Below are 27,799 nucleotides of genomic sequence, written 5' to 3' on the forward strand. Positions count from 1 at the left end.
TAGTATGTACGGCAGGACCAAATCGTGGGGAGCAAGGTAGGAGCAACCCCATGTAATGCTTTTTTGGTTAGCAGTAAAACCTTGAAATCAGCCCTAGCCTTAACAGGAAGCCAGCGTAGAGAAGGCTAGCACTGTAGTAATATGATACAATTTGATACAATTTTGGGGTTTTAGTCAAGATTCTAGCAGCCTTGTTTAGTTTGTGCTTTATCCGGGTAGTCGGAGAGGAGAGCATTACAGTAGTCTAATCTAGAAGTGCCAAATGCATGGATTAGCTTTTCTGCATAATTTTTGGGCAAAAAGTTACAGGTTTTTACAATGTTACGAAGATGGAAAAAAGCTGTCCTTGAAATATTCTTGATATGTTCGTCAAAAGAGAGATCAGGGTCCAGAGTAACGCCGAAGTCCTTCATAGTTTTATTTGAGACGACTGTATAACCATCAAGATTAATTATCAGATCCCAACAGCAGATCTCTTTGTTTCTTGGGACCTAGAACTAGCATCTCTGTTTTGTTCGAGTTTAAAAGTAAAACATTTGCCGCCATCCACTTCCTTATGTCTGAAACACAGGCTTCGAGGGTAGGCAATTTTGGGGCTTCACCGTGTTTCATTGAAATGTACAGCTGTGTGTCGTCCGCATATCCATCCTGCCCTGCCTATCTAAGGTCTTCGAAAGCCTAGTCAACAAACAGATCACTGACCATCTCGAATCCCACCGTACCTTCTCCGCTGTGCAATCTGGTTTCCGAGCCGGTCACGGGTGCACCTCAGCCATGCTCAAGGTACTAAACTATATCATAACCGCCATCGATAAAAGACAGTACTGTGCAGCCGTCTTCATCGACCTGGCCAAGGCTTTCGACTCTGTCAATCACCATATTCTTATCGGCAGACTCAGTAGCCTCGGTTTTTCTAATGACTTTCTTGCCTGGTTCACCAACTACTTTGCAGACAGAGTTCAGTGTGTCAAATCGGAGGGCATGTTGTCCGGTCCTCTGGCAGTCTCTAGGGTGCCACAGGGTTCAATCCTCGGGCCGACTCTTTTCTCTGTATATATCAATGATGTTGCTCTTGCTGCGGGCGATTCCCTGATCCACCTCTACGCAGACGACACCATTCTGTATACTTCTGGCCCTTCCTTGGACACTGTGCTATCTAACCTCAAACGAGCTTCAATGCCACAACCTCCTTTCGTGGCCTCAACTGCTCTTAAACACTAGCCAAATGCCTGCCAATTTGCCTGCACCGCCGCGCCCGACTACACTCCTTTCGTGGCCTCCAACTGCTCTTAAACACTAGTAAAACCAAATGCCTGCTTTTCAACCGTTCGCTGCCTGCACCCGCACGCCCGACTAGCATCACCACCCAGGATGGTGCCGACCTAGAATATGTGGACATCTATAAGTACCTAGTTGTCTGGCTAGACTGTAAACTCTCCATCCAGACTCATATCAAACATCTCCAATCTAAAATAAAATCTAGAGTCAGCTTTCTATTCTGCAACAAAGCCTCCTTCACTGGGTCACGTCAACTGGGTACTGACTCAAACTTACCCACTAGTAAAACTGATTATCCTCTCATATGCCGATCCTCGACTGCATCCTTATGTAATACATGTATCACTAGCCATGTCATCTATCAAAATAGCTTCATCAATACTGCTACCATCAGCAAACTGGATGCAGTTTATCACATTGTGCTATCCTTTTTGTTACTAAAATTTGCACTCCTTATACCACCCACCACTGCGACCTGTATGCTCTAGTCTCAAGGCTGGCCCTCGCTACATATTCGTCGCCAGACCCACTGGCTCCAGGTCATCTACAAGTCCATGCTAGGTAAAGCTCCGCCTTATCTCAGTTCACTGGTCACGATGGCAACACCCACCCGTAGCACGCGCTCCAGCCGGTGTATCTCACTGACCATCCCTAAAGCCAACACCTCATTTGGCCGCCTTTCCTTCCAGTTCTCTGCTGCCTGTGACTGGAACGAATTGCAAAAATCGCTGAAGTTGGAGACTTTTATCTCCCTCACCAACTTTAAACATCTACTATCTGAGCAGCTAACCGATCGCTGCAGCTGTACATAGTCCATCGGTAAATAGCCCACCCAATTTACCTACCTCATCCCCATACTGTTTTTATTTATTTACTTTTCTGCTCTTTTGTACACCAGTATCTCTACCTGCACATGACCATTTGATCATTTCACTCCAGTGTTAATCTGCTAAATTGTAATTATTCGCCTACCTCCTCATGCCTTTTGCACACAATGTATATTATAGACTCTTTTTTAATTTTTCTACTGTGTTATTGACTTGTTTATTGTTTACTCCATGTGTAACTCTGTGTTGTTGTCTGTTCACACTGCTATGCTTTATCTTGGCCAGGTCGCAGTTGTAAATGAGAACTTTTTCTCAACCAACCTACCTGGTTAAATAAAGGTGAAATAAAAAAAAAGAAAGAAATAGCGGTGAAAGTTGACATTGTGTTTCGAATGACATCACCAAGGGGTAGAATATATAGTTTAAACAATAGTGGTCCTAAACTGGAACCTTGAGGAACGCCAAAACTTACAACTGATTTGTTAGAGGACAAATCATCCACAAAGACAAACTGATATCTTTCCGACAGATAAGATCTAAACCAGGCAAGAACTTGTCTGTGTAGACCAATTTAGGGTTTCTAATCTCTCCAAAAGAATGTGGTGATCGATGGTGTCAAAAGCAGCACTAAGATCTAGGAGCATGAGGACAGATGCAGAGCGTTGGTCTGACGCCATTACAAGGTCATTTACCACCTTCAGTGCAGTCTCAGTGCTAAAACCAGACTGAAGCATTTCATATACATTATTTGTCTTCAGGGAGGCAGTGAGTTGCTGTGCAACAGCTTTTTCTAAAATGTGTGAGAGGAATGGGAGATTCGATATAGGCCGATTCGTTTTTAAAAAATTCAGGGGTCAAAGTTTGGCTTTTTCAAGAAAGGCTTTATTACTGCCACTTTTAGTGAATTTGGTACACATCCGGTGGATAGGGAGCCATTTATTATCTTCAACATAGGAGGGCAAAGCACAGGAAGTAGCTCTTTCAGTAGTTTAGTTGGAATAGGGTCCAGTATGCAGCTTGACGGGTTAGAGGCCATGACTATTTTCATGAATATGTCGATATACAGGATTAAAAAAACTTGTGTCTCCGTTGATCCTAGGTCCTGGCAGTTCTGTGCAGACTCAGGACAACTGAGCTTTGGAGAAATATGCAGGTTCAAAGAGGAGTCCGTAATTTGCTTTCTAATTATCATGATCTTTTCATTGAAGAAGTTCATGAATTCATCACTGCTGAAGTGAAAGCCATCCTCTCTTGTTGAATGCTGTTTTTCAGTTAGCTTTGCAACAGTATCAAAAATACATTTAGGATTTTTCTTATTCTCCTCAATTAGGCTTGAAAAACAGGATTATCGAGCAGCGGTGAGGCATCTTCAATATTGCACGGTACTGTCTTTCCAAGCTAGTCAGGGCGTGGGTATTTTCTGTATACAAGGGAACAAATTTCTTGTGACAAATGTTTTTGGTTTTTACATTTAGATCCTCAGTTAGGTGGTTAACCGATTTTTGCACTCCGATGTCCTTGGATAGGTGGTGGGAGTCTGGAAGGGCATCTCGGAATCTTTGTGTTGTCCGAGAATTTATAGCACGGCTTTCGATGATCCTTGGTCAGGGTCTGAGCAGATTATTTGTTGCGATTGCAAACGTAATAAAATGGTGGTCTGATAGTCCAGGATTATGAGGAAAAACACAATGTTTATTCCACGGGACAAAACTAGATCCAGGGTATGACTGTGGCAATGAGTAGGTCCGGAGACATGTTGGACAAAACCCAGTGGGTCTGTGGACTTTTCCATGTCAATATTAAAGTCACCAAATATTTGAATATTTTCTGCCATGACCACAAGGTCCGATAGGAATTCAGGGAACTCAGAGAGGAACGCTGTAGGAGGAGCCTGTTAACAGGCTCCTGTTAACTTCCCAGCAGGCCTGTTAACAGGGTGATTGAGTAGGCTATATAGATTTCATGACTAGAAGCTCAAAATACAACAACACAGTCATTTATTTGTATTTTGCTGTTGTAAATGTTAGCAACACCTCTGCGGGATATGGTCACTAGTGTAACCAGGAGGAGAGGACCTCATTTAACACAGTAAATTCATGAGCCATGTTTCAGTCAGGCCAATCACAGCAAGAATTTTAATTTAAATTATTTTAACTAGGCAAGTCAGTTAAGAACAAATTCTTATTTTCAATGACGGCCTAGGAACAGTGGGTTAACTGCCTGTTCAGGGGCAGAACGACAGATTTGTATCATGTCAGCTCGGGGGTTTGAACTTGCAACCTTCAGGTTACTCGTCCAACGCTCTAACCACTAGGCTACCCTGCCACCCCATAATGATCAGTGACTATGACTGCCTTGGATGTGAGAGATCTAACACTAAGTAAGTAACCCAATTTTTAAATGTGAGATATCACAATCTCTTTCAATAATGACAGTAACGGAGGAGGTCTTTATTCCAGTGAGATTTCTTTGGCGAACACCGCCATGATTAGTTTTGCTCAACCTAAATTGAGGCACGGTCTCAATGGGGATCGCTGAGCTGACTACACTGACTGTGCTAGTGGCAGACTCCACTAAGCTGGCAGGCTGGCTAACAGATTGCGGCCTGCACCCTATCTTATTGTGGAGCCCTGTCTATGTTGATAGATAAGATGAGAGCACTCCTCCAGCTAGGACGGAGTCCTCCACTCCTCTACAGGTGAGGCTTGGTCCTGTGTGTGGGTGAGTCCCAGAACGAAGGCCAATTATCTACAAATTCTATCTTTTGGGAGGGGCAGAAAACAGTTTTCAACCAGCAATTGAGTTGTGAGACTGCTGTAGAGCTCATCACTCCCCCTAACTGGGAGGGGGCCAGAGACAATTACTCGATGCCGACACATCTTTCTAGCTATGTTGCGCTTGGTGACCTCTGACTGTTTCATCCTAACGCCGTTGGTGCCGACGTGGATAACAATATCCCTATACTCTCTACAATAGCCTTAGCCAGCACCATCTTCAGATTAGTCTTTTTGTCGGTAGTACTGCCCCCTGTGTATGATCGCTGGATAATTCTAATATTGTGTGTAATGGATTCGCCAAAGACTAAGGTTTTCAATTTGTCAGAGCTAATGGTTGGAGGCTCCGACGGCTCAGACACCGTAACAGGTGGAGGAGAGACCTGAGAAGGCTTGGCCTCCGACTCCGACTCGCTGCTTAATGGGGAGAACCGGTTGAAAGTTTGTCGGCTGAATGAGCAACACCGGTTGAGCAACACTGGTTGAGCATGCCGACAGCATTTCTTTCTAGAAGCCTAGAGAATATGTTCCGGCTGCGGGGACTGTGCAGGGGGATTTATACTACAATCTGAATTTACTGGTGGCACAGACGCTGTTTCATCCTTTCCTACACTTAAATTACCCTTGCCTAACGATTGCATATGAAGCTGTGCTTGCAACACGGCTATCCTCACCATAAGGCAATAGTTCTCGTGTATATTATGAGTACAGCGACTGCAATTAATGGCATAGTGTTAATGTTACTACTTAGCTTTTTCGCCTAGTGGAGGTCCTGTAGAACCATGTCTAGATAAAGTGTCTGGGGTGAAAAAGTTTAATTAAAAAATTTGTGAGGACAAAACATAGGTAAAATGTATTAAAAGAAAAAACCAAAAAGTTTGGCAGATAGCCAAAGAGCAACAAACAGCACAGTAGTACAGAGACAAGTCCAGAAGTTGAGGGTGGAACTAGACTGTAGCAGCAGGCGTCACCAATAATAAAAGTTAAAGAATAGGATTAAGCCAGTGGCTCAGATGGTACAATCCCAGCCTCCCACAAAGAGAGCCGTAATTGGAACCAGAGCTAGTGTCGCCCCATGGGGATCCCTGTCACGCTTCACCCTGGTCTGGTTGTCTGCATCAGGAAACACCCAGGAGTAGGAGGCTCTAGAGGACAGGGATATGGTTAAGCGCTGTGCTTTGAAGACTGAGACCCTGTTGGTTGGGCATGGGATGGGAACATCACACAGTACAGGTGCAGAGTCTTTATTTCCACTTAGGCAGGACGTAGGGAGTTGTGACAGTAGGATGAGGGGGAGCAGCAAATCTGACCAAGGTCCTCTGTCTGTGGAGCAGATGCACCCCACCTGTAAATCGCACAGCAGACAGACAGTAGTCTGGTTGCCAGAACAGTTTTTGCTTTAGCCAGAACCTTTTTCATTCGTATGTATAGTGGTACAATGCACACAGATCGGGGAACCAGGCAAGACTGACAAGGTTCTACTGGACAAAGCCTGTCGTTGTAGGATGAAGATGAAGTCAGATGCATCTGGGGAACAGGAAGCAGAGAACGCAAGAGGAAAGGACAGGAGCAGAGGGAAGAAATATACCTGTGTAACACATCCTGGGAGTCCTGTAGAGGGAGTGAAGTATAAGAGAGGAGAGGGAAGATAGAGCTGTACATGAACAAGGGATAAGAGAGGAGAGGAGCAGAGTGGAGATAGAGAACTGTGTGACCCACCCTGTGATGAGTAGCTCAGGGCCGGTGAACAGCCCCTGATAGCATTTCCTGCATATCCTGCTCTGAGCTGCGGGGGCTGAGGAGGAGAGAGTGTTGGGGAGGGAGGATGGTGGTCAGGGACAACTGGATACTGGGGCTGCTGGTGTTGTGAGAAGTCAGGTGGGAAAGTGGAGAGTGTGCTTCCTGAGGCTAAGGTTGGGGGGAGGCACTTTTGAGAGTATGCTGAAATTTGGTGCTGACCAGAAGTCATAGATCAATTGAAATGTAATCTATGGCCCTGGGAGTGAATGCGATGGCTGGGAAGAGTTGGGATTGGAATGCTGGAGGGGTTATTGAGAGTGCCGTGTGCTGGCTGGGTTCTGGAGGCCAGTTGGGGGGGACTGTGAGGAGTGTGCTGAGTGGAGGTCCAGGGGGACTGATAACAGAGGCTGGGTAGAGCGGGAAGAGAGTGCAGGGGAGAGAGATGGGATAGTGGCAGATGGAGGGGTCAACAGCACAGGAATTAAATCACCAACATGTATTCATCACATTTTTACTAACGCTGCAGATATTTGCTTTAAAGCAGTATCCAAATCCATAGGATGTAGTGATCACAATATAATAGCCATATCTAGGAAAACCAAACTTCCAAAGGCTGAGCCTAATATACTGTTTAAGATGTCATACAAGAAGTGTCGTAGTGATTCATATGTTGATGATGTAAAGAATATTTGCTGGTTTATAGTGTGCAATGAGGAGCAACCAGACGCTGTACTTGACACATTTATGAAACTACTTATTCCTGTTACTAATTAGCATGCACCCATTAATAAAATGTAAAAACTGTTAAATCCCCTTGGATTGATGAGGAATTTAAAAATTGTATGGTTGAGTGGGATGAGGCAAAACGTATGGCAATTAAGTCTGGCAGCCCAACTGATTGGCAAATGTACTGCAAATTAAGAAATCATGTCACTAAACTAAATAAAAATAAATATAAACTACTCTATGAAACAAAGATAAATTATATAAAGAATGATAGGAAAAAGCTTTGGGGCACCTTAAATGAAATTTTGGGGAAAATAGCCAACTTGGCTCCTTCATTTATTGAATCAGATGGCTCATTCATCACAAAGCCCACTGATATTGCAAACTACTTTAATGACTTCTTCATTAGCAAGATAAGCAAATTTAGGGATGACATGCCAGCAACAAACGCTGACACTACACATCCGAGTATATCGGACCAAATTATGAAAGACAAGAATTATACTTTTGAATTCCGTAAGGTCAGTGTGGAAGAGGTGAAAAGATTATTGTTGTCTATCAACAACGACAAGCCACCAGGGTCTGACAACTTGGATGGAAAATTACTGAGGATAATAGTAGACAATATTGCCACTCCTATTTGCCACATCTTCAATTTAAGCCTACTAGAGAGCATGTGCCCTCAGGCCTGGAGGGAAGCTAAAGTCATTCCGCTACCCAAGAATAGTAAAGCCCCTTTTACTGGCTCAAATAGCCGACCAATCAGCCTGTTACCAACCCTTAGTAAACTTCTATGAAAAATTGTGTTTGACCAGATACAATGCTATTTTACAGTAAACAAAATGAACAACAGAATTTCAGCATGTTTATAGGGAGGGACACTCAACAAGCACAGCACTTACACAAATGACTGATGATTGGCTGAGAGGAATGGATGATAAAATTATTGTGGAGGCTGTCTTGTTAGACTTCAGTGCAGCTTTTGACATTATCGATCATAGTCTGCTGCTGGAAAAACGTATGTGTTATGGCTTTACACTCCCTGCTATAATGTGGATAAAGAGTTACCTGCCTAACAGAACACAGAGGGTGTTCTTTAATGGAAGCCTATCAAATATAATCCAGTTAGAGTCAGGAATCCTACAGGGTAGCTCTTTAGGCCCCTTGCTTTTTTCAATCTTTACCAGCGACATGCCACTGATTTTGAGTAAAGCCATAGTATCTATTTATGTGGATGACTCAACACTATACATGTCAGCTACTACAGCAACTGAAATGACTGCAACGATTAACAAAGAGCTGCAGTTAGTTTCAGAGTGGGTGGCAAGGAATAAGTTAGCCCTAAATATTTATAAAACTAAAAGCATTGTATTTGGAACAAAACACTCACTAAACCCTAAACCTCAACTAAATCTTGTGATAAATAATGTAGAAATTGAGCAAGTTGAGATGACTAAACTGCTTGGAGTAACACTAGATTGTAAACTGTCATGGTCAAAACATATTGATGCAGTAGTAGCTAAGATGGGGAGAAGTCTGTCTATAATAAAGCGATGCTCTACCTTCCTAACAACACTATCAACAAGGCAGGTCCTACAGGCCCTAGTTTTGTCACACCTTGACTACTGTTCAGTTGTGTGGTCAGGTGCCACAAAAAAGGACTTAGGAAAATTGCAATTGGCTCAGAACAGGGCTGCACGGCTGGCCCATGGATATACACAGAGAGCTAGTATTAATAATATGCATGTCAGTCTCTCCTGGCTGAAAGTGGAGGAGAGATTGACTTCATCACTACTTTTATTTATGAGAGGTGTTGAATGGCAGTAGGATGACATGTAATCTGTTACATGTACAGTAAAGGATTACAAAAAACGGTAACTGTAACCCATTACGTTACCAGCTAAAATATTGTACTCAGATTACAGATACTTTTGAAAACCTAGATGATTACTTTGAGGATTACTTTTAAATTCAGAAAGAATCTTTCTGAGAAAAAAAATCTTTGTTTTCCCAATGACATTAAAATCAGCATTGTAAAAAGGCGCATGTTTACGTTTGTTCTACCTTAGCTAGTCTGACCACAAGTCAGAGACCACTATGATGACACACCAAATGTGTTTAATGGATCGCGGGAAAAGAGCAAGAATATGCGTTTTGTATGTCTTCCAATGGTGCGACTGCTGTCGGCATCCAAAGATTATGCAATTTGAATAAACTCTTGGAGGTAAGGATGACAGCAGTGGTGTAGTCTACGGTGATACAGATACCACTTATTATTGATATCTACATAGCACATTGATGTGAATCGCACTGCTGCTCTCTCATTTAGCTATTTGCGCCTTACAGATTGTGGTTGTTGTGGATGGCTGTTCACAAATCTAAATGTGTATTTGAACCCAATAATGGTTGAATTCAAGAAGTTTAAGCTGCCAATCAATCATTGTTTTTGAAACCAGTGGACAGCCAGTGAAAAATGCAAAAGCTGCATAGTGCAGATCCCAGACTATGGAATAAAAGTAAGGCTTTTATTGCTCAATCTAATTCATGCCAATACAATTTTTCCATAGGCCTAATGGACACATGCTTAAACTCGTAAAGTTTTGATAGACTTAAAGGGGTAATCTGTAGTTGCTACATCCATTTTGTGACTTATCTTTACATTAATATATATATAATTTAATCATATTATTATATGTGGTACAAAGCGATGACTAAGAAGAAGCCTACATATAACCAACCCATAAAGTAAAATTTGACATCCACATATGGCCAGCTATGAAAACTTTAACATTGATTTATCCTGCAATAGATGTTGTTCAATTGGTAACATACATTTTTGTCTTCTTCTAATGCCTCTTAAGGGGAAAGTAATCTAAAAGTAATTGAATATAATCAGATTACATTACTGAGTTTGGGTAATCCAAAAGTTACGTTACTGATTACAATTTTGAAAGTAACCTACCCAGCCCTGAGCTCGGGCAAGTCTGTAGGATTCGCTGTACCACTGCCTCTTGATACACTACATGGCCAATAGTATGTGGATTCGGCTATTTCAGCCACACCCGTTGCTGACAGGTGTATAAAATCGAGCATACAGCCATGCAATCTCCATAGACAAACATTGGCAGTAGAATGGCCTGTACTGAAGAGCTCAGTGGCTTTTAACGTGCCACCTTTCCAACAAGACCAATTCCATATTAATTCCCATGATTGTGGAATGAGATGTTCGACGAGCAGGTGTCCAAATACTTTCGGCCATGTAGTGTACCATAAAAAAAACGCCACGTTGTACCTTTTACATTGCAGAAAACTGCTCGTCTCTAGCCTAAACCGTTCAAAAGTTAGGACTCATGTTACAGGGCAATTTATTTTCTTTCCATCCTGGATTTGCATTTCACATTTGATCAATTCATAAACCATATGTCGCGGCACCTGATGTTCTGTTGGTACAATTCCACCCTTTGCCTCGGGATCATGGCTGTCTATGTCTCCCAGGGACCTGGGAACCACGCTGTCCCATCTGCAGGTGCTGTGGATGTCTCGCTGCAACCTGGCAGACCTGGATGGGATTCCCTCCTTCTCCTCTCTCAAGGTAGAGTTGCTACTGGAAAACTTTTGCAGTGGACCATCATGAACTAGAGGATAGACTTGTTCCACCTGCCTAATCCACCTGGCTTCTACCCACCTTGCTCACCTGTGAAAATCTCACAATTCAACAAAAGTTGAAGTTTTATGCATTTGACTATGTGCAAATAACAGTTGAGCGACACTAAATCTGAACCTGTGTTGGTATGTTCTCTCCCTACGCTAGGAGCTGTATGTGGCCTACAACAGTGTGTCAGACCTGAGTCAGGTGAGCATGCTGGAGAATCTACAGCTGTTGGACCTGGAAGGGAATGATGTGAATGACCTGGTGCAGGTGCAGTACCTGGGCCTCTGCTCCCAGCTCCGCACACTTACCCTGGAGGGAAACCCCGTCTGTATGTGCCCCCACCCCAACGCCACACAGGTACCTATACACACTCCTACTGTATCTTCTTACCCTAACCCTCACCACAATTCCACAATCGTGTATATTATTGAATTCATTACTGAATCTTCATAGATACTCAAGTTGTGTATGTGTGTGTATGGGGGGCTGTGAGCCATGCCGGGCTCTGGCTGTGAGCCATGCTCTCTCCGATGGGCCCAGATGATATTGGCCAAAATGCAGTGAGTCTGGCTGTGATCCCAGGCTGCTTTAAACCATGAAATACACCAAGAATCTCACTGCCGATAGCTACTCATCACAGTGGGAAGCCGTTCCTTCTCTTGCTAGAACAAAAGTGGTACCTGCATGCAACCCGGTAGCAATGAATATACCAATGCTCGTCAGTGGCCAACAACTTGACTTTTAGCCAATCAGCGAGCACAAATGGTAATTTTCTCTGTATGTCCACGGATTAGTTTAGTCACACTTCATATGCAGTGCAGGCTATGGGATGGTAGCTAGATACAGTGCATTCGGAAGTATTCAGACCCCTTTACCTTTTTCACATTATGTTACATTACAGCCTTATTCTAAAATGTATTAAATCGCTTTTTCCCCCTCATCAATCTACACACAATACCCCATAATGACAAAGCAAAAACGGGTTTTTCAACATTTTTGCAAATGTCTATAAAAAAAATGGAAATATCATATTTACATAAGTATTCAGACTCTTTATTCAGTACTTTGTTGAAGCACCTTTGGCAGCGATTACAGCCTTGAGTCTTCTTGGGTATGACGCTACAAGCTTGGCACACCTGTATTTGGGAGTTTCTCCCATTCTTCTCTGTAGATCCTCTCAAGCTCGGTCAGGTTGAATGAGGAGCGTCGCTGCACAGCTATTTTCAGGTCTCTCCAGAGATGTTCGATCGGGTTCAAGTCCGGGCTCTGGCTGGGCCACTCAAGAACATTCAAAGACTTGTCCGGAAGCCACTCCTGCGTTGTCTTGGCTGTGTGCTTAGGGTTGTTGTCCTGTTGGAAGGTGAACCTTCGCCCTCGTCTGAGGTCCTGTGTGCTCTGGAGCAGGTTTTCATCAAGGATCTCTCTGTACTTTGCTCCATTCATATTTCCCTTGATCCTGACTAGTCTCCTAGTCGATGCCACTGAAAAACATCCCCACAGCATGATGCTGCCACCGCCATGCTTCACCATAGGGATGGTGCCAGGTTTCCTCCAGACGTGATGCTTGGCATTCAGGCCAAAGAGTTCAATCTTGGTTTTATCAGAACAGAGAATCTTTTTCTCGTGGTCTGAGAATCTTTTAGATGCCTTTTGGCAAACTCCAAGCGGGCTGTCATATGCCTTTTACTGAGGAGTGGCTTCCGTCTGGCCACTCTACCATAAAGGCGTAATTGGTGGAGTGCTGCAGAGACGGTTCTCCCATCTCCACAGAGGAACTCTGAAGCTCTGTCAGAGTGACCATCGTGTTCTTGGTTACCTCCCTGACCAAGGCCCTCCTCCCCCAATTGCTCAGTTGGCCAGGCGGCCAGCTCTAGAAAGAGTCTCAATGGTTCTAAACTTCTTCCATTTAAGAATGATGGAAGCCACTGTGTTCTTGGGGACCTTCAATGCTGCAGAAATGTTTTAGCACCCTTCCCCAGATCTGTGCCTCAACACAGTCCTGTCTCGGAGCTCTACGGACAATTCCTTCGACATCGTGGCTTTGTTTTTGCGCTGACATGCACTGTCAACTGTGGGACCTTATATAGACAGGTGTGTGCCTTTCCAAATCATGTCCAATCAATAACATGTACCACAGGTGGACTCAAATCAAGTTGTAGAAACATCTCAAAGATGATCAATGGAAACAGGATGCACCTGAGCTCAATTTCGAGTGCTCGAGCTCAATTTAGATTGATGAGGGAAAGGTATTTTATTTGATCCATTTTAGAATAAGGCTGTAACGTAACAAAATGTGGAAAACGGAAAGGGCTCTGAATACTTTCCGAATGCACTCACTGTAAGTGCACAGACGCAATGCACACAACACAAAATACTTCTGCCAAGCTAGCTAACCACTATAGCTAGTGTTGACATAATAATTAAATCACAACGGGTTAGATAGTTTCCTGTGTTAGCTGCTGAGTTAGTGCAGTGTCCTTAGCTAGCTAACTCTGTTTTGCTCGCTAGCGAATATTCTAACCTTAGCTAGCTAGCTAAACATTTTGGCTATGGGCTGGCACTGGCAGTATGGGATTACGAATGAAATGGTTCCCTTGTCTTCTTGCTAGGTAATTAACTAGCTGTGGCCATCTGACTAGTATCATCAAGGGCTTTCTACAAAATAGAAACAATAGTGTAGAAAGCTTGGAATCTAGACCATGCACAGGTATGCATTGCCAAACAACGCTACTGCCACCTTCTGGTTTGTAGTATTTTAACAAGGCTGAGTGGCTGACAACTTTCAAGGTCTTTGCTGTGTGTAAACAAAAGAGTTTGCCGACACTCTGTTCAGAGGTGCTAAGTACTATCAAATGTTTGACAAACCTACCGGTGTGTCTGTCCCTGTCTGTCTGTGTCTGCATCAGACAGAATGGAGTGGGACTGGAGAGCAGGGAACAGGGAAGTGGTGTTCAAAGCAAAACAAACACCAAAACAGGCTGCTCTCATTTGACAAAGTCCAGGCCTAGGGAGCCTATGCACCTGGGGTTTCTTATCCTACACTGTATTTCATTTAGGCTTAACTTTGTTTTGCTTGTGTAAGTAGGGATGGTACCAGCTGTGGTGATGGTTAGTATGAACCTTGCTCAACTGGGCAGGGTGGAGAATATACTGTAGTAAGGTTTTAGCATATATGTTTTGAGTGATGGGATTGAGCCCATATTAAAGTGGTTTATTAAGATTTTACTATCGCACAATGACACGATGAAGTGGTATGACTGAACGATGCTTCCTGCCCATATCATTCCATGTTTTAGTCTAGTTCCTGTGCCACATTATCTTGTTTACCAATTGTGGGTTTTTAGGAGAGCCCAGGAGCTTGGCCTGTGAGGCTGTGAGTGCTTTGTAGGGTTTTTGGGACAGAGTGAATGTGTTTATTTTCACCTACCCAGTCAGCAGCAGGACTTAGGAAACTGGGGCAGTGAGGGAGGGAAGACTGATCTGAATATGTATTAGGCCTGGTCCAAGCACTGAGAGTGGGGTCCTTGGGTTTCTCTCTCTCTCTCCCCCCTTCTCTAAAACCCTCTTCCCCCATCTCACTCCCTCTCTCTGTGGGTTTGATCTCTCAGCAGCAGCAGAATAGTCTCTCTCTCTCCCCTTTCTTCTCTGAGCTGTCTCTCAGTGCTTATAAATGATCAAAGCACAGTACAAAGTGCAGATTATTGCCTTTATTAGTACTCTGTTATCGGCCCACTCAGAACCATGTTCTTTGTCTCCTCCTTTGAACAGAAGTTACACATTCATTGTGCCTTAAAGCTCTATGTTATGTTATGCTGTGTTATGTTATGGTATACTGGTGTTAAGTGTTGTGTATTTGGCATTGAAAGGCTAACTTTGAAAGGTTGGACTTACCTTGGCCTTTATCTACCATTCAAATCACAACTAAAGGTACAACCTTGAACCCTTTTATGCAGTCCTATTACTGTATCACCTATCATTCTTTATCACAGTCGTCCAGAGGTGGGCCCTGTTTTATCAAACTTAGCCTAATTGAACTTCTCATCTGCTCATATGAAACATGATTCGTTGAATGAGGTGTGGGCTGGGCTCTCTTCCAGATACAACCAACCCCCCCCCCCCTTATTTTGTTTATGCTGTCTTCTCCTTTTCCCAGGAGGAGGAGGAGGGGTACTGCTACCGGTCATCAGTGAGGGAGCTGGTCCCACAGCTGCGTTACCTAGACGACATGCATGCCAGGGAGGAGGCGGGGTCTCGCTGTAGCAGCTCCATGGGGGAAGACTGGGCCCTGCTCAGAGAGTCTTTTAAAGACTGCAGCTCTACAGAGACAGCTGAGGGTGTGTGTGTGTGCGCGTCTGTGCATCTGTGTGTGTGTGCCCGTGTGTGTGTGTGTGTATGGATCTATGTGCTTGCATCTGCTTGTGTGTATATCTGTCTGTATGTGTACAGTGCATTTGTATTCAGTATTCAGACCCCTGGACTTTTTCCACATTTTGTTACGTTACAGCCTTATTCTAAAATAGAGTAAATTATATTTTTCCCTCATCAATCTACATAGAATACCCCATAATGAAAAAGCGAACACAGGTTTTTAGAAATGTTTGCAAATGTATTGAAAAATAAAAAACTGAAAAATGTTATTTACATAGTTTTCAGACCCTTTGCTATAAGACTCAAAATTGAGCTCAGGTACATCCTGTTTCCTTTGATCTTCATTGAGATGTTTCTACAACTAGATTGGAGTCCACCTGTGGTAAATGTAATTGATTGGACATGATTTGGAAAGGCACACATATAAGGTTCCACAGTTGACAGTGCATGTCAGAGCAAAAACAAAGCCTTGAGGTTGAAGGAATTGTCCGTAGAGCTCCGAGACAGGATTGTGTCGAGGAACAGATCTGGGGAAGGGTACCAAAAAATGTCTGCAGCATGGAACGTCCCCAAGAACACAGTCACCTCCATCATTCTTAAATGGAAGAAGTTTGGAACCACCAAGACTCTTCTTAGAGCTGGCCGCCCGGCCAACTGAGCAATTGGGGGAGAAGAGCCTTGGTCAGGGAGGTGACCAAGAACCCAATGGTCACTCTGACAGAGCTCCAGAGTTCCTCTGTGGAGATGGGAGAACCTTGCAGAAGGACAACCATCTCTGTAGCACTCCACCAATCAGGCTTTATGGTAGAGTGGCCAGAGGGAAGCCACTCCTCAATAAAAGGCACATGACAGCCCGCTTGCAGTTTGCTGAAAGGCACCTAAAGACTCTCAGACCATGAGAAACTAGGTTCTCTGTTGAATGACCTGTTTAGCATGAATTGAGCACGTCTGGAGGAAACCTTGCACCATCCATACGGTAAAGCATGGTGGTGGCAGCATCATGCTGTGGGGATGTTTTTCAGCGTTAGGGACTAGTCAGGATCAAAGGAAAGATGAACGGGGCAAAGTACAGAATGGACCTCAGACTGGGGCGAAGTTCCACCTTCCAACAGGACAACGACCCTAAACACACAGCCAAGACAACGCAGGAGTGGCTTTGGGACAGGTCTTTGAATGTCCTTGAGTGGCCCAGCCAGAGCCCGGACTTGAACCCGATCGAACATCTTTGGAGAGACCTGAAAATAGCTGTGCAGCGACGCTCCCCATCCAACCTGACAGAGCTTGAGAGGATGTGCAGAGAAGAATGGGAGAAACTCCCCAAATACAGGTGTGCCAAGCTTGTCGCGTCATACCCAAGAAGACTCAAGGCTGTAATCACTGCCAAAGGTGCATCAACAAAGTCCTGATTAAATGGTCTGAATACTTCTGTAAATGTGATATTTCTGTTTTTTATATTTTTTTATACATTTGTTGCAAACATTTATAATAAAAACGCTTTTGCTTTTGGTATGTATTGTGTGTAGATTGATGAGGGGGAAAAAATAATTTAATCAATTTTAGAATAAGGCTGTAACATAACAAAATGTGGAAAAAGTCAAGGGGTCTGAATACTTTCCAAATGCACTGTATCTGAACACTGTATCTGAACAGTAGATCCACCAGGCCAGTTCTTCTACTCTGTGTTTTGATATGCAATATTTTCCCTCTTCCCTGTCTGGCCATAGAGAAGAGAGCAGCCAGTGTGTGTGTCTACTCCAGACCCAGCTCTGGCCAGCACCTAGCTAGCAGCCTCTCCAGTTCCTGTCCCTCCAGCCGACCAGTCACTGCCAGGCCCCTCTCAGCAGCCGGCTCCAGACCCCTCTCTGGGTCGCGACCCTTATCAGCGGCTGGGTACAGAGCCCTCTCCCCTCCAGGGTCCAGATCTGGTTCTGCTGATGCAGATCCAGTCTCTGTGGACCCAGACGCTAGCGTTCTGACGCACGGTGAGACACTTTATTGGTGTCCTTGGCACTGAAAGCCCTACCATCTCCACATATAAAGCTTCAGTTTATGTCCCTGAATAGGTCCATATAATGAATCAGGCTTATTGTTTTGTATCCTTTTTGTGTTAATTAGCCGTTTCTGATTTATTTTTTACTTATTTTTGAAAAAGTACCGTTCATCTGTATAATTATGCAACACTGCCACCATGAGGACATATTGTAACAGTGTCTGAAGATTCATTATGTATTTTTAAATCAGAGATCTTTGATTTTCCAACCCCAGAATTCAGGCATACTATGCCTATTTTTCTAAATTCCTATATTGTGACAATCCCATCCCTGATTGGCTATCCTCCATTGTAATGAAATGGTTTTGTTTCTCTCCAGGTGCAGGGAAGGTCTTGTTCTGTGGGAGCCCTGTCCAGGCCCTCAGAGCCAGGCGACAGAAGATGAGGGTTTGTTGACCCATCATTAGCATGAAACTAATTAACTGCAGCATCTCAATCCTTATTTGACAAACTTGAGTCCTCTCTGGACATTGACCACAGCAGAGATTTGACACAGTCTTCCAGCTTCAGGGGAAAGTGGCCCAGAGTGAAGGGGAGTAGTTATGTGTAGGGGAAAGGGGATATGTAGTCTGTTGCACAACTGAATGCATTCAACCAAAATGTGTTTTCCGCATTCAACCCAACCCCTCTGAATCAAGAGAGGTGCGGGGGTTGCCTTAATCGACGCCCGCGTCACCCGAGGAGCAGTTGTTGTTGGGGTCAACTACCTTGTGTCATGGAATATTCTAATCAAGTGAGAGAGACCTTGTCATTTCTTCAAACAATTATATTTTTTCAATATCGATTAATGATTGCAATAATGAGGCTGGTTGACCCAAAACCCTTGAGTGTTGGACCGAGTAACCTAACCCTTACACAAATGCAGAGTTCTTTATATAGCTGACTTTATATAGGCTGACACTAAGAATGCTTAGTCATGGTTGGTGTGTCACCCCCCCGGTGAGGGATTGCTCTACTCCCAAACTATCTCTAGTAAAACACATTCTTGTCTATGTAATGCAGTCTTTAACTAATTTGTCAGCTCAAGCCATCTCTAGTGACCATACTCCCAGATTAGCTGCAGAGAACTAGAGTGGAGACCATAAAAACACATCATTAGTAGGACAGAAATGTCTTACTATTAGTTCAATATTAATTGTTAACCATTAATATCAAATAAATCAGGTAAATATGTACTTTTTCTCTCATACTTGATCAAGGGTAGAACGGCAGGTTTCGAACACGCTGTCTTTAACCGCTAGACTACCTGCGGTTACCCCTCTTTGTGACAGGCCTTTATGACTGGGTGACGTGACATCTCCCCCTGTCTCTCTAATGTGATGTCAGGATGAACAGAAGGAGATAATTATCAGAGAGCGGAGGGGAGGGTGATAGAGGGATGCAGCTGTTGCCCCAGTGGAGTACTGCCAATGCCAGGCGATCTGTCACTTTGTCATCTCTATAGACCTGCCATCCGTCACTCACTCTCAAACTGCTGTCACACTCTTCTCTCTCTTGGGCTGTCATTCTCTCTTTAATCTTTATCCCTAATTTCTCTTTCAGATCTTCTCTGTATTTTGTCTCCCTCTGTATTATTTTTCTATCTCTTCATCCCTCTATTAGTCTCTGGCTCCCTCAGTCTCGCTATCCCTCTTCTATCGCGAACCTTATCTATCTTTCTCTCTTACTGAGGGGATTTTATTAAGCTAGCCAGGGTTGACCCGGGCTATGGCCCGTCACGTGATCGGGCGAAGCCGGTGAGCCGCCCTGCGGAAATCGAACAGTTATCTCTGTCGTTTGGTCAACAAGGTAGCATCCCACTGTTCAACATCTAGTTTTGATTTACATTTGGTTGAGTTGTCAACTAACATGAATTCAAGGTAAAATCAACAAAATAATTCACTGTCATTGGATTTAGGTTAAAAGTTCTCTGAAAAAAATACTAAATTCCCTTACGTTGATGACTTTTTGCAAATCCAATCAGTTTTCCATATTGATTCAACGTCAACACATTGTATTTTTTGGTTAAATGATGTGGAAACAACGTTAATTCAACCAGGTTTAGCCCAGAAACGTACAGCATAAAATATCTGTTAGAATTTAACTTGTTTTCATTGGGATGCAGATAATACATTTTCATGAAAAGTAATAACTTTTACATGTGAAAACACAGAATGCTACTGATTACTCCACGTGCTTAAACTACGTCAATTTGATTTTGAGCCGACTTCGCCGCCAGCCATAACGGGGCACCTGGCTCATGCCCGGAAGGCAGCCTGGTTCAAAAATGAATGCAATCACTTTTCAACCAGTGCAAAGTCCACCTACCTAGGCGCCCGGGCCAGCTTAATCAAATTCCCTTACTGCCTCCTTATGCAGAATGCAGCCCCCTCGCCTGTGTCCACTCCTAGCACCCCGCCCCTCCATGTTCCGGAGCACACCTATGACCTTGAGGAGCAAGAAGGATGCCAGGGCAGTGATGTGTTCTCTGAGCTCAGGGCCTGGAGGGAACAGCATAACAAGTACTGACCACCTACTCACTCACTCACTTACTCTCACTGTCTGTGTGAGAGATTACTGAACCAACTTTTCACTGTTTTCTATTGCTTTGTGTTCCAGACGTCTATTAGCCATGGAGAGGGATGGGCCTCAGATACTGACCATCCTCAATGGTGATGAAGAGGAGGATGATGAAAGTCTCAGCATTTTCATTGGCAAGGAGGAAGAAGAGGAGGGAAAAAAAGAGAGCGCTGGTTTGAGTCACTGGTTAAACACTGACTCGACAGACTCGTCTTCCCAGTCCCCCTCTCCAGGCGAGTCTCTCTCATCTCTGGTTAAGAAGGCTATCAAACATGCCAAACCTACTCAGTATATGAAATATAAAATCAAGAAACCTAAATATAAATCCAGGGATTTGAACACAGAATAACTTGAGATCACACGACCACAACACAGTCTGAAATGTTCTCTAATAAACTATGTTTAATTTATAGATGTGTTTCTGAGAGAAGCCAAATCCCCTGAAGTGGCCCGGCTCTCACTGTCCCCTGACTGCACTCTGTCGCCCTCTCCCCCTCAAAGTGCCACATCAGCCCCTGGTAGCCGGAGGCTGTCAGTGCTGCGAGCACACAGGCTGAGGCTCAGTGGTGGGGTGGCTGGGGCTGTTGTAAGGCCTGCTGAAGACCATACAGACTCAGAGACGGTCACAGGAGTCCGCATCTTGGAGAGCCAGGGGCTCCAGGAGGCTGTGAGGCCCAAAGTCCCTCTGCTGCCCAAGACTACTTACCACATGCCCCACAGGCCAGCCTCCAGCCCACTGGTCAGAGGGCTCAGGTCACCAACAGGTGGAGCTTATGTGCAGTCTGTCAACGGGCTTCACCCAATTGTCTTGTGCAGACCACCAGGGAGGCCGGCCATTATGCGTCCTCACGCGGCCAAGGCAGCTCTGCAGAAAATGCCACAGCGTCTCACACTCCAGCCCAGCAGGGGGAACTCTTACTTAGACTAAGCCACATACTGTCTGGGATTGTTTCCTGAGAGGGGAACACTGAAAACAGTAGCTGAGGCAGAGATGGAGATTGTCCTCCAGGTCCCCGCTCTTCTGAGCTGAGCCAACTTGTAATGTGAAGACTTCCTTAGTGAGTGCAGTGACAAGTCTCCCTCTATGTTATGTTTAGGAAAGAGGACCCTGGGGGCTGGATTACATCCAACTGTCACCTGGAGAAAGGAACATAAAAGCTGTGGAATCCAAGTGTGAACTTGCTATCTCAGTGTTCTGACTTCCTCTGATGGACAGTTAGAGAATCACCTGCATCCCTCTGCTCTCTCAGCTCAGCACAGTAGAGTACTGACAATGACTCTGATACTGAGCTCACATTGGCTTTACTAAGGACAACAGCTCTATTTGAAAAGGTTTATAGTTTGGTCGAAGATATATTTCTTGGAATGGCCTTTAAATTGAATTAGTATGCTTTTCACAATGCTGAATTTTTGTGGGACTTAAGTGTGTTTCACATGTCTCATTCATGTCTCATATCTGTGTTTTTCAGTTTGAATTACATTTTGTACTGTTTTTATTTACTCAAGTACTACCTTATCCACACCTTAAATAAAAACATAGTTTGATCAACAAATCTTTCCTTTAATGGAATAATTTGATCTTGACTAGCTTAGTAAGATCAAATTTCTTAGTTGTTAAATCACATCTCTAGAGTTTGAATCTATCCAGGTTTGTTAAGATATAAAGAAAGCGTGTAGAGTCCAATCAAGGATTATTCTGCAATGGAAGAAATGTATCATCTTTCACTTCACTTTCCCCAACTTTGTGGTGGTGTGGCAATATTATGCCACTTGGGGGCGCCATATAACTCACTACTGCCCCTACTGTGTTGTCAAGACTGCCTCCATAAAACTACTCAAGACCCACATTCTACTCTCTGCTTTGGGCCGGATCAAAGAGAGAGTTTAACAGCAAAAGCAATTAAGACATCACTAAATTAAATAGTGTGTGTAAATATAACTGTGTCTGAGTGCTTTAGGTCAATACTTAACACTACTGGAGTTTTTTCCAAATATTTGGGAAAACTGGTAAAGTTAGTTGGCCAGTGTCCCTGCTTCGAGAAATAGTCCTGAGCTGCTGGAAAAGGGCCAGTGCTATTGTGAAGCTTACAGTGGAAAGATCAGGACCAGAGAGGGGAAAACTGATCCTAAATCAGTTCCTACGGGTAGATAGTAATACGAGTACTGTTTGTTTTGACTGGAGAAGCTGTGTGACAGCCTCCTCCTCACGTGGCATCCATTGTGGACAACAGGTGCAGGGCCATAACCAGGGTTTGAGTTTTAATGAGGCCTGGAAGGGGATGGAGGAGGATTTTTTTTTTTTTAAGTTGAAGCTCATTTACTGCATTTCTATACAATTAAAAAAAACTTGAAAATGGTATTTGGAGAACAGCAAAAACAAGAAAAAATGACCTCAGACATTATCACCTTGGCTGCTGTAGGCTTATTCACCTCAGTCGATCTACAAACACATAGCTATTAACACTATTAGCTATACAATTGTAATGTTATACCTCTGAAAAGGGGGGAAACATGATAAATGATTCACACTGACATGTAGAATCAGCATCGAAACTAAAATGTATTACATTTTTAGAACTATATTGATTGCATTTTAATGTAGGCCTATAGAGAAGATATGCCATGTTTATTATTTATAATTTATTTTTTTCACCTTTATTTAACCAGGTAGGCTAGTTGAGAACAAGTTCTCATTTACAACTGAGACCTGGCCAAGATAAAGCAAAGCAGTTCGACACATACAACAACACAGAGTTACACATCCAGATTGTCCAGATTGTCTAGCCCAGCTGATTTGTACAGGTCCAGGTTTTGCATGTGGAGATAAGATTAGTACAGATTTTCTCAGGGGACCCCAACCCTAAGTTTGGGAACCACTACACTAACCTCTCTGACCCTCTCTCTGCTTGCTTCCTCTCTGTCTCTGTCTCCTCTAGTTCCTCCTGCATGCATTGCAGCCTGCCTCCGCCTCACCACTGAGTGCCATATCACTCACTGTCTGTCTCAGTAGTAGCCTACTCTCTGTAAATCAAAGTTATTACGAGAACTTAGTTGTGTAATTTTTGCTCCTGCTGAGTTAGGCTTCGTTTAACGTTAGCCTCTTACTTCATCCTTCTAGCAAGCTAAGTGATACTAACCAGAGCCCTTCAACATTACTGCAATAGAAGTCTCTGCCAGAGGCTATCCCCCTGACTGACTGACATATTTATAATCGACTTGTTTGCAGTTGTGCACTCATTCTCCCAGAGTCCGTTTGTTTGGGGGATGTCCATAGCCAGCACCCCCTGAAAAATCAGAATATATTTATTATATATATATATTTTTTAAACTGATATATACCTCTGTAGAGCAGGCAAAATTATTTTTTGTTGTATAGTTAAGAACAGTATCTTGCAGGATTCAATAGTTAGAATTGTATGAGTTGTTGCCCTGTCCCTGTCCCTTTCTCTGTGATTGTCATTCTAATGGAATCCAGAAAGAACAAAACCTTGTCCTCAAACATTTACATCAAAAGGTGCAAAGGTATAGGCAAAGATGCAAAACTTCCACATCAAATTAAATATTTTTCTTGATAAAAAAACATGGAAAACCACCATGTTTTGTGCAGTATTAATTGACAATCCTTAATGTAAATAGGTTGGTCATTTAGGTTTGTGTGATTTGTGATGATGTGGCTCAGTTGGTAGAGCATGGTGCTTACAATGCTAGGTTTGTGGGTTCAATTCCCATGGGGGACCAGTATGAAAATGTATGCACTCACTACTGTACATTGCTCTGGATAAGAGCATCTACTGAAAAGGAATGAATAGACCATTTCAGTTTTTACATAGAAATAAGTTGTATTTGCAAAGTATTTTAAGAAACTGGAAAACAAATCAAGTAAGTATTTTTATATTGCACAAGTATTATCTGATTAAATGTTTTGTACAGATAATTATCAGACTCAAGTTACAAGTGCTGGTAAACACTCAAATACATTTAGTTTTAAAAAATTACCAAAAGTAGTGCACTGGGCCTTTACTAGTCCTGTATTAGTGGACCAATATAGACGTCTTCAGGGAGTTTTTTTTCTTCTCTCGCGGCACTCCCAAACTACTTCCCGCGGCTATGGGGATGTCAGCAGACATGCAGGAGTTGCGGGACGGTTTTAAAATGTCACGTCTCTCGGCTTGTGTTGCGAGGTGGAGGAGTTAGCTGTTTGAGAGAGTGATGAATGTGCTGCTAAAAAGGCAAATCTGTGAGGAAAATCTAGGGGACGCAGACAAACAAAGCACTGTTCATGATTCCACTCGTTCGCAGAGAGGCAGGTGTGAATAGAACTCAGTCAGATCAAGAATAATAGCTTTCTGATCTTTGATCAATGCTGGAAGCAATATTTAGAAGTTGATCCATAATTGATTTTCTTGTGTACAAATTATATATATTATCAATATTTTTTTCAAATTATAAATAATTGGTACCGAGCAGAGTTCTGGACATAGGTGTCCTCGTGTAAGTTACTGCTATGAACAGGTGAACAATTTTAACCAAGCTGACATATTTGAGAAGGCCAAATCCTGTTCCTGGAGACACACACACACAAACACAAGCAAACAGAGGGCCTGATTCCACTCTGCATGTCTGTCAGTTCTGCTTCACTGCTGTCTCTGGCAAAAGGACAGAAATGAAGGAGCCATAGAACAACAAAACAGATTGCCATCGCGACCACAGAGTACTGTTTGATTACACACTACCATGGAAGACTTGTGTGGGATTCATGGACACGCAAAAATACAGAACAAACTGTACGAAGGTGTGTCTGTTTTAACCACGAGACTGTCCTTATGTAACCGGTGTGAAATGGCTAGCTAGGTAGCAGGGTGCGTGCTATTACAGTGTTGCCAAGTCCTCAGCAAGGAAAGTAGCTATTGGCTGTCCTAAAAATCGATAGAAGTTGCTCAATGACGTCATCGCCTAATTTGCATAATTGGCCATGTGCATGTAATTGTGATGGATGTTGTTGGAGAGAGAAATAACGTTGTGAGAGAGACAAAAAAAAGTGAGTAAAAAACACCCTAAATATGTTTAGAACTACAAATGAACTTGTCGATTCTTTTTTTTATTTTTATGTCACAATTCCAACCCTCCTCCTTTATCCGGGCTTGGGACTGGCAAAAGTGACCCAAAAGAGACACTCTGGCGGAGTTACTTTGTTTAAAAAAATATATATATATTTTTTAGGTTATTTTTCTTAAATTGGTTTTTAACCTTATGGTCCACTTAGGGGCCTACAACAAGTCACAGTAAAACATGAACATTTTTAACCATAACATTTTTTAACATTTTTTTTGTATACAATCTAAATGGACCAAAAAGAGACCATAGAAGAAACTGTCAATGGCAATGTCAGAAAATTATGGTAACTAGTCTGGCCCTAATTCAGGTTAATAGTTTTTTTTATTGTAAGCCAGGATGGGATCACCCAGCGGCAGTTTACCGCATGTGCGATTCATTTGCAGTCTGAGCACGGAGGGGTGAACATCTCCTGTGCGTGCTTTGGGACGGGGTGGGGCCCACGGCAGCATCCGCTGCTCGTTGAGAAGAGTAAGAACAATACGTGCTTTCATGTCAGAGTCTCCAATAAAGTCGGTAAGATTTGTCGCTAGTTGCTTTTTTGTAAATTAGTTGCTAGAGGTCTGAATACTCGCTAAATATAGCGACTGAGTCGCTAAGTTGGCAACACTGCACGCTAATAGCATTTCAAATCGGTGACGTCACTCGCTCTGAGACCTGCGAAGCAGTTCGACACATACAACAACACAGAATTACACATGGAATAAACAAACAAACAGTCAATAATACAGTAGAAAAAAAGTGTGCATATGAGGTAGGATAAGGGAGGTAAGGCAAATAGGCCATAGTAGCAAGTTAATTACGATATAGCAATTAAACACTGGGGTGATAGATGTGCAGAAGATGAATGTGCAAGTAGAGATACTAGGGAGCAAAGGAGCAAAACAAATAAATAAATACAGTATGGGGATGAGGTAGTTGGATGGGCTCTTTACAGATGCACTATGCACAGGTGCAATGATCTATGTACAGCTGCTCTGACAGCTGGTGTTTAAAGTTAGTGAGGGAGATATGAGTCTCCAGCTTCAGTGATTTTTGCAGTTCGTTACAGTCATTGGCAGCAGAGAACTGTGAGGAAAGGTGGCCAAAGGAGGAATTGGCTTTGGGGATGACCAGTGAAATAAACCTGCTGGAGTGCGTGCTGTGGGTAGGTGCTGCTATGGTGACCAGTGAACTGAGATAAGGCGGGGCTTTACCTAGAAAAGACTTGTAGATGACCTGGAGCCAGTGGGTTTGGCGATGAGTATGAAGTGAGGGCCAGCCAATGAGAGCGTACAGGTCGCAGTGGTGGGTAGTATATGAGGGTTTGGTGACAAAACAGATGGCACTGTGATAGACTGCATCCAATTTGTTGAGTAGAGTGTTGAGGGTATTTTGTAAATGACATCGTCGAGGATCGGTAGGTTGTCCTTGTCATTATAACAAATATATAAAAAAATCGGTTGATTAATCGGCATCAGCTTTTTTTGGTCCTCCAGTAATCGGTGTCGGCGTTGAAAAATCATATTCAGTTGACCTCTAGTTATGATATCGTTTAGGACCTTGACCGTGGCTGAGGTGCACCCATGACCAGCTCGGAAACCAGATTGCATAGTGGAGAAGGTACGGTGAGATTAGAAATGGTCGGTGATCTGTTTGTTAACTTGGCTTTGGAAGACCTTAGAAAGGCAGGGTAGGATAGATATAGGTCTGTAGCAGTTTGGGTCTAGAGTGTCTCCCCCTTTGAAGAGAGGGATGACCACGGCAGCTTTCCAATCTTTGGGGATCTCAGAAGATACGAAAGAGAGGTTGAACAGGCTAGTAATAGGGGTAGCAACAATTTCGGCAGATCATTTTAGAAAGAGAGCGTCCAGATTGTCTAGCCCGGCTGATTTGTAGGGGTCCAGATTTTGCAGCTCTTTCAGAACATCAGCTGGATTTGGGTGAAGGAGAAATTGCGGAGGCTTGGGCGTGTCCAGGGCAGTTGACCGTGGTAGGGGTAGCCAGGTGGAAAGTATGGCCAGACGTAGAAAAATGCTTATTGCAATTCTCAATTATCGTGGATTTATCGGTGGTGACAGTGTTTCCTAGCTTCAGTGCAGTGGGCAGCTGGGAGGAGGTGCTCCTATTCTCCATGGTCTTTACAGTGTCCCACAACCTTTTTGAGTTTGTGTTACAGGATGCAAATTTCTGTTTGAAAAAGCTAGCCTTAGCTTTCCTAACTGCCTGTGTATATTGGTTCCTAACTTTCCTGAAAAGTTGCATATCACGGGGGCTATATGATGCTAGTGCAGTAGGCCACAGGATGTTACTGTGCTGGTCAAGGGCAGTCAGGTCTGGAGTGAACCAAGGGCTATATCTGTTCCTGGTTCAATTTTTTTTGAATGGGGCATGCTTATTTAAGATGATGAGGAAGACACTTTTAAAGAACAACCAGGCATCCTCTACTGACGGAATGAGGTCAATATCCTTCCAGGATACCCGGGCCAGGTCGATTAGAAAGGCATGCTCGCTGAAGTGTTTTAGGGAGCGTTTGACAGTGATGAGGGGTGGTCGTTTGACTCCAGACCAATTCCGGATGCAGGCAATGAGATATATACAGTATGCTACGCCAGACCTTGAAGTAGTTGTTTCCCTTGCTCTGCAAGGGCTGCGGCTTTTGTGGAGCGATAGGTAATGATGCTTCAAGGGTGACTGTTGTTGATGTGTGCATAGGGTCCCTGGTTTGAGCCCA

General features: G+C 43.5%; 1 protein-coding gene across 2 annotated transcripts in view; it reads left to right on the forward strand.

Annotated features, from left to right (window-relative positions):
* The window catches only part of lrrc56 (leucine rich repeat containing 56), a 46,850-nt gene extending 24,986 nt beyond the window's left edge, over nt 1-21,864 (forward strand). For both annotated transcript variants that reach the window (XM_024379670.2, XM_024379671.2), the window contains exons 5-12: nt 10,841-10,937; nt 11,157-11,354; nt 15,151-15,331; nt 17,090-17,347; nt 17,735-17,802; nt 19,774-19,916; nt 20,014-20,207; nt 20,388-21,864. In XM_024379670.2, coding sequence (XP_024235438.1) covers nt 10,841-10,937; nt 11,157-11,354; nt 15,151-15,331; nt 17,090-17,347; nt 17,735-17,802; nt 19,774-19,916; nt 20,014-20,207; nt 20,388-20,902 — 1,654 coding nt within the window. In that variant the 3' untranslated portion in view covers nt 20,903-21,864. The remainder of the gene's footprint in view (nt 1-10,840; nt 10,938-11,156; nt 11,355-15,150; nt 15,332-17,089; nt 17,348-17,734; nt 17,803-19,773; nt 19,917-20,013; nt 20,208-20,387) is intronic.
* Nucleotides 21,865-27,799: the final 5,935 nt, after the last annotated feature.

Source organism: Oncorhynchus tshawytscha, linkage group LG19 (assembly GCF_018296145.1).
Source record: "Oncorhynchus tshawytscha isolate Ot180627B linkage group LG19, Otsh_v2.0, whole genome shotgun sequence".
In the NCBI taxonomy this organism is placed as follows: Eukaryota; Metazoa; Chordata; class Actinopteri; order Salmoniformes; family Salmonidae; genus Oncorhynchus; species Oncorhynchus tshawytscha.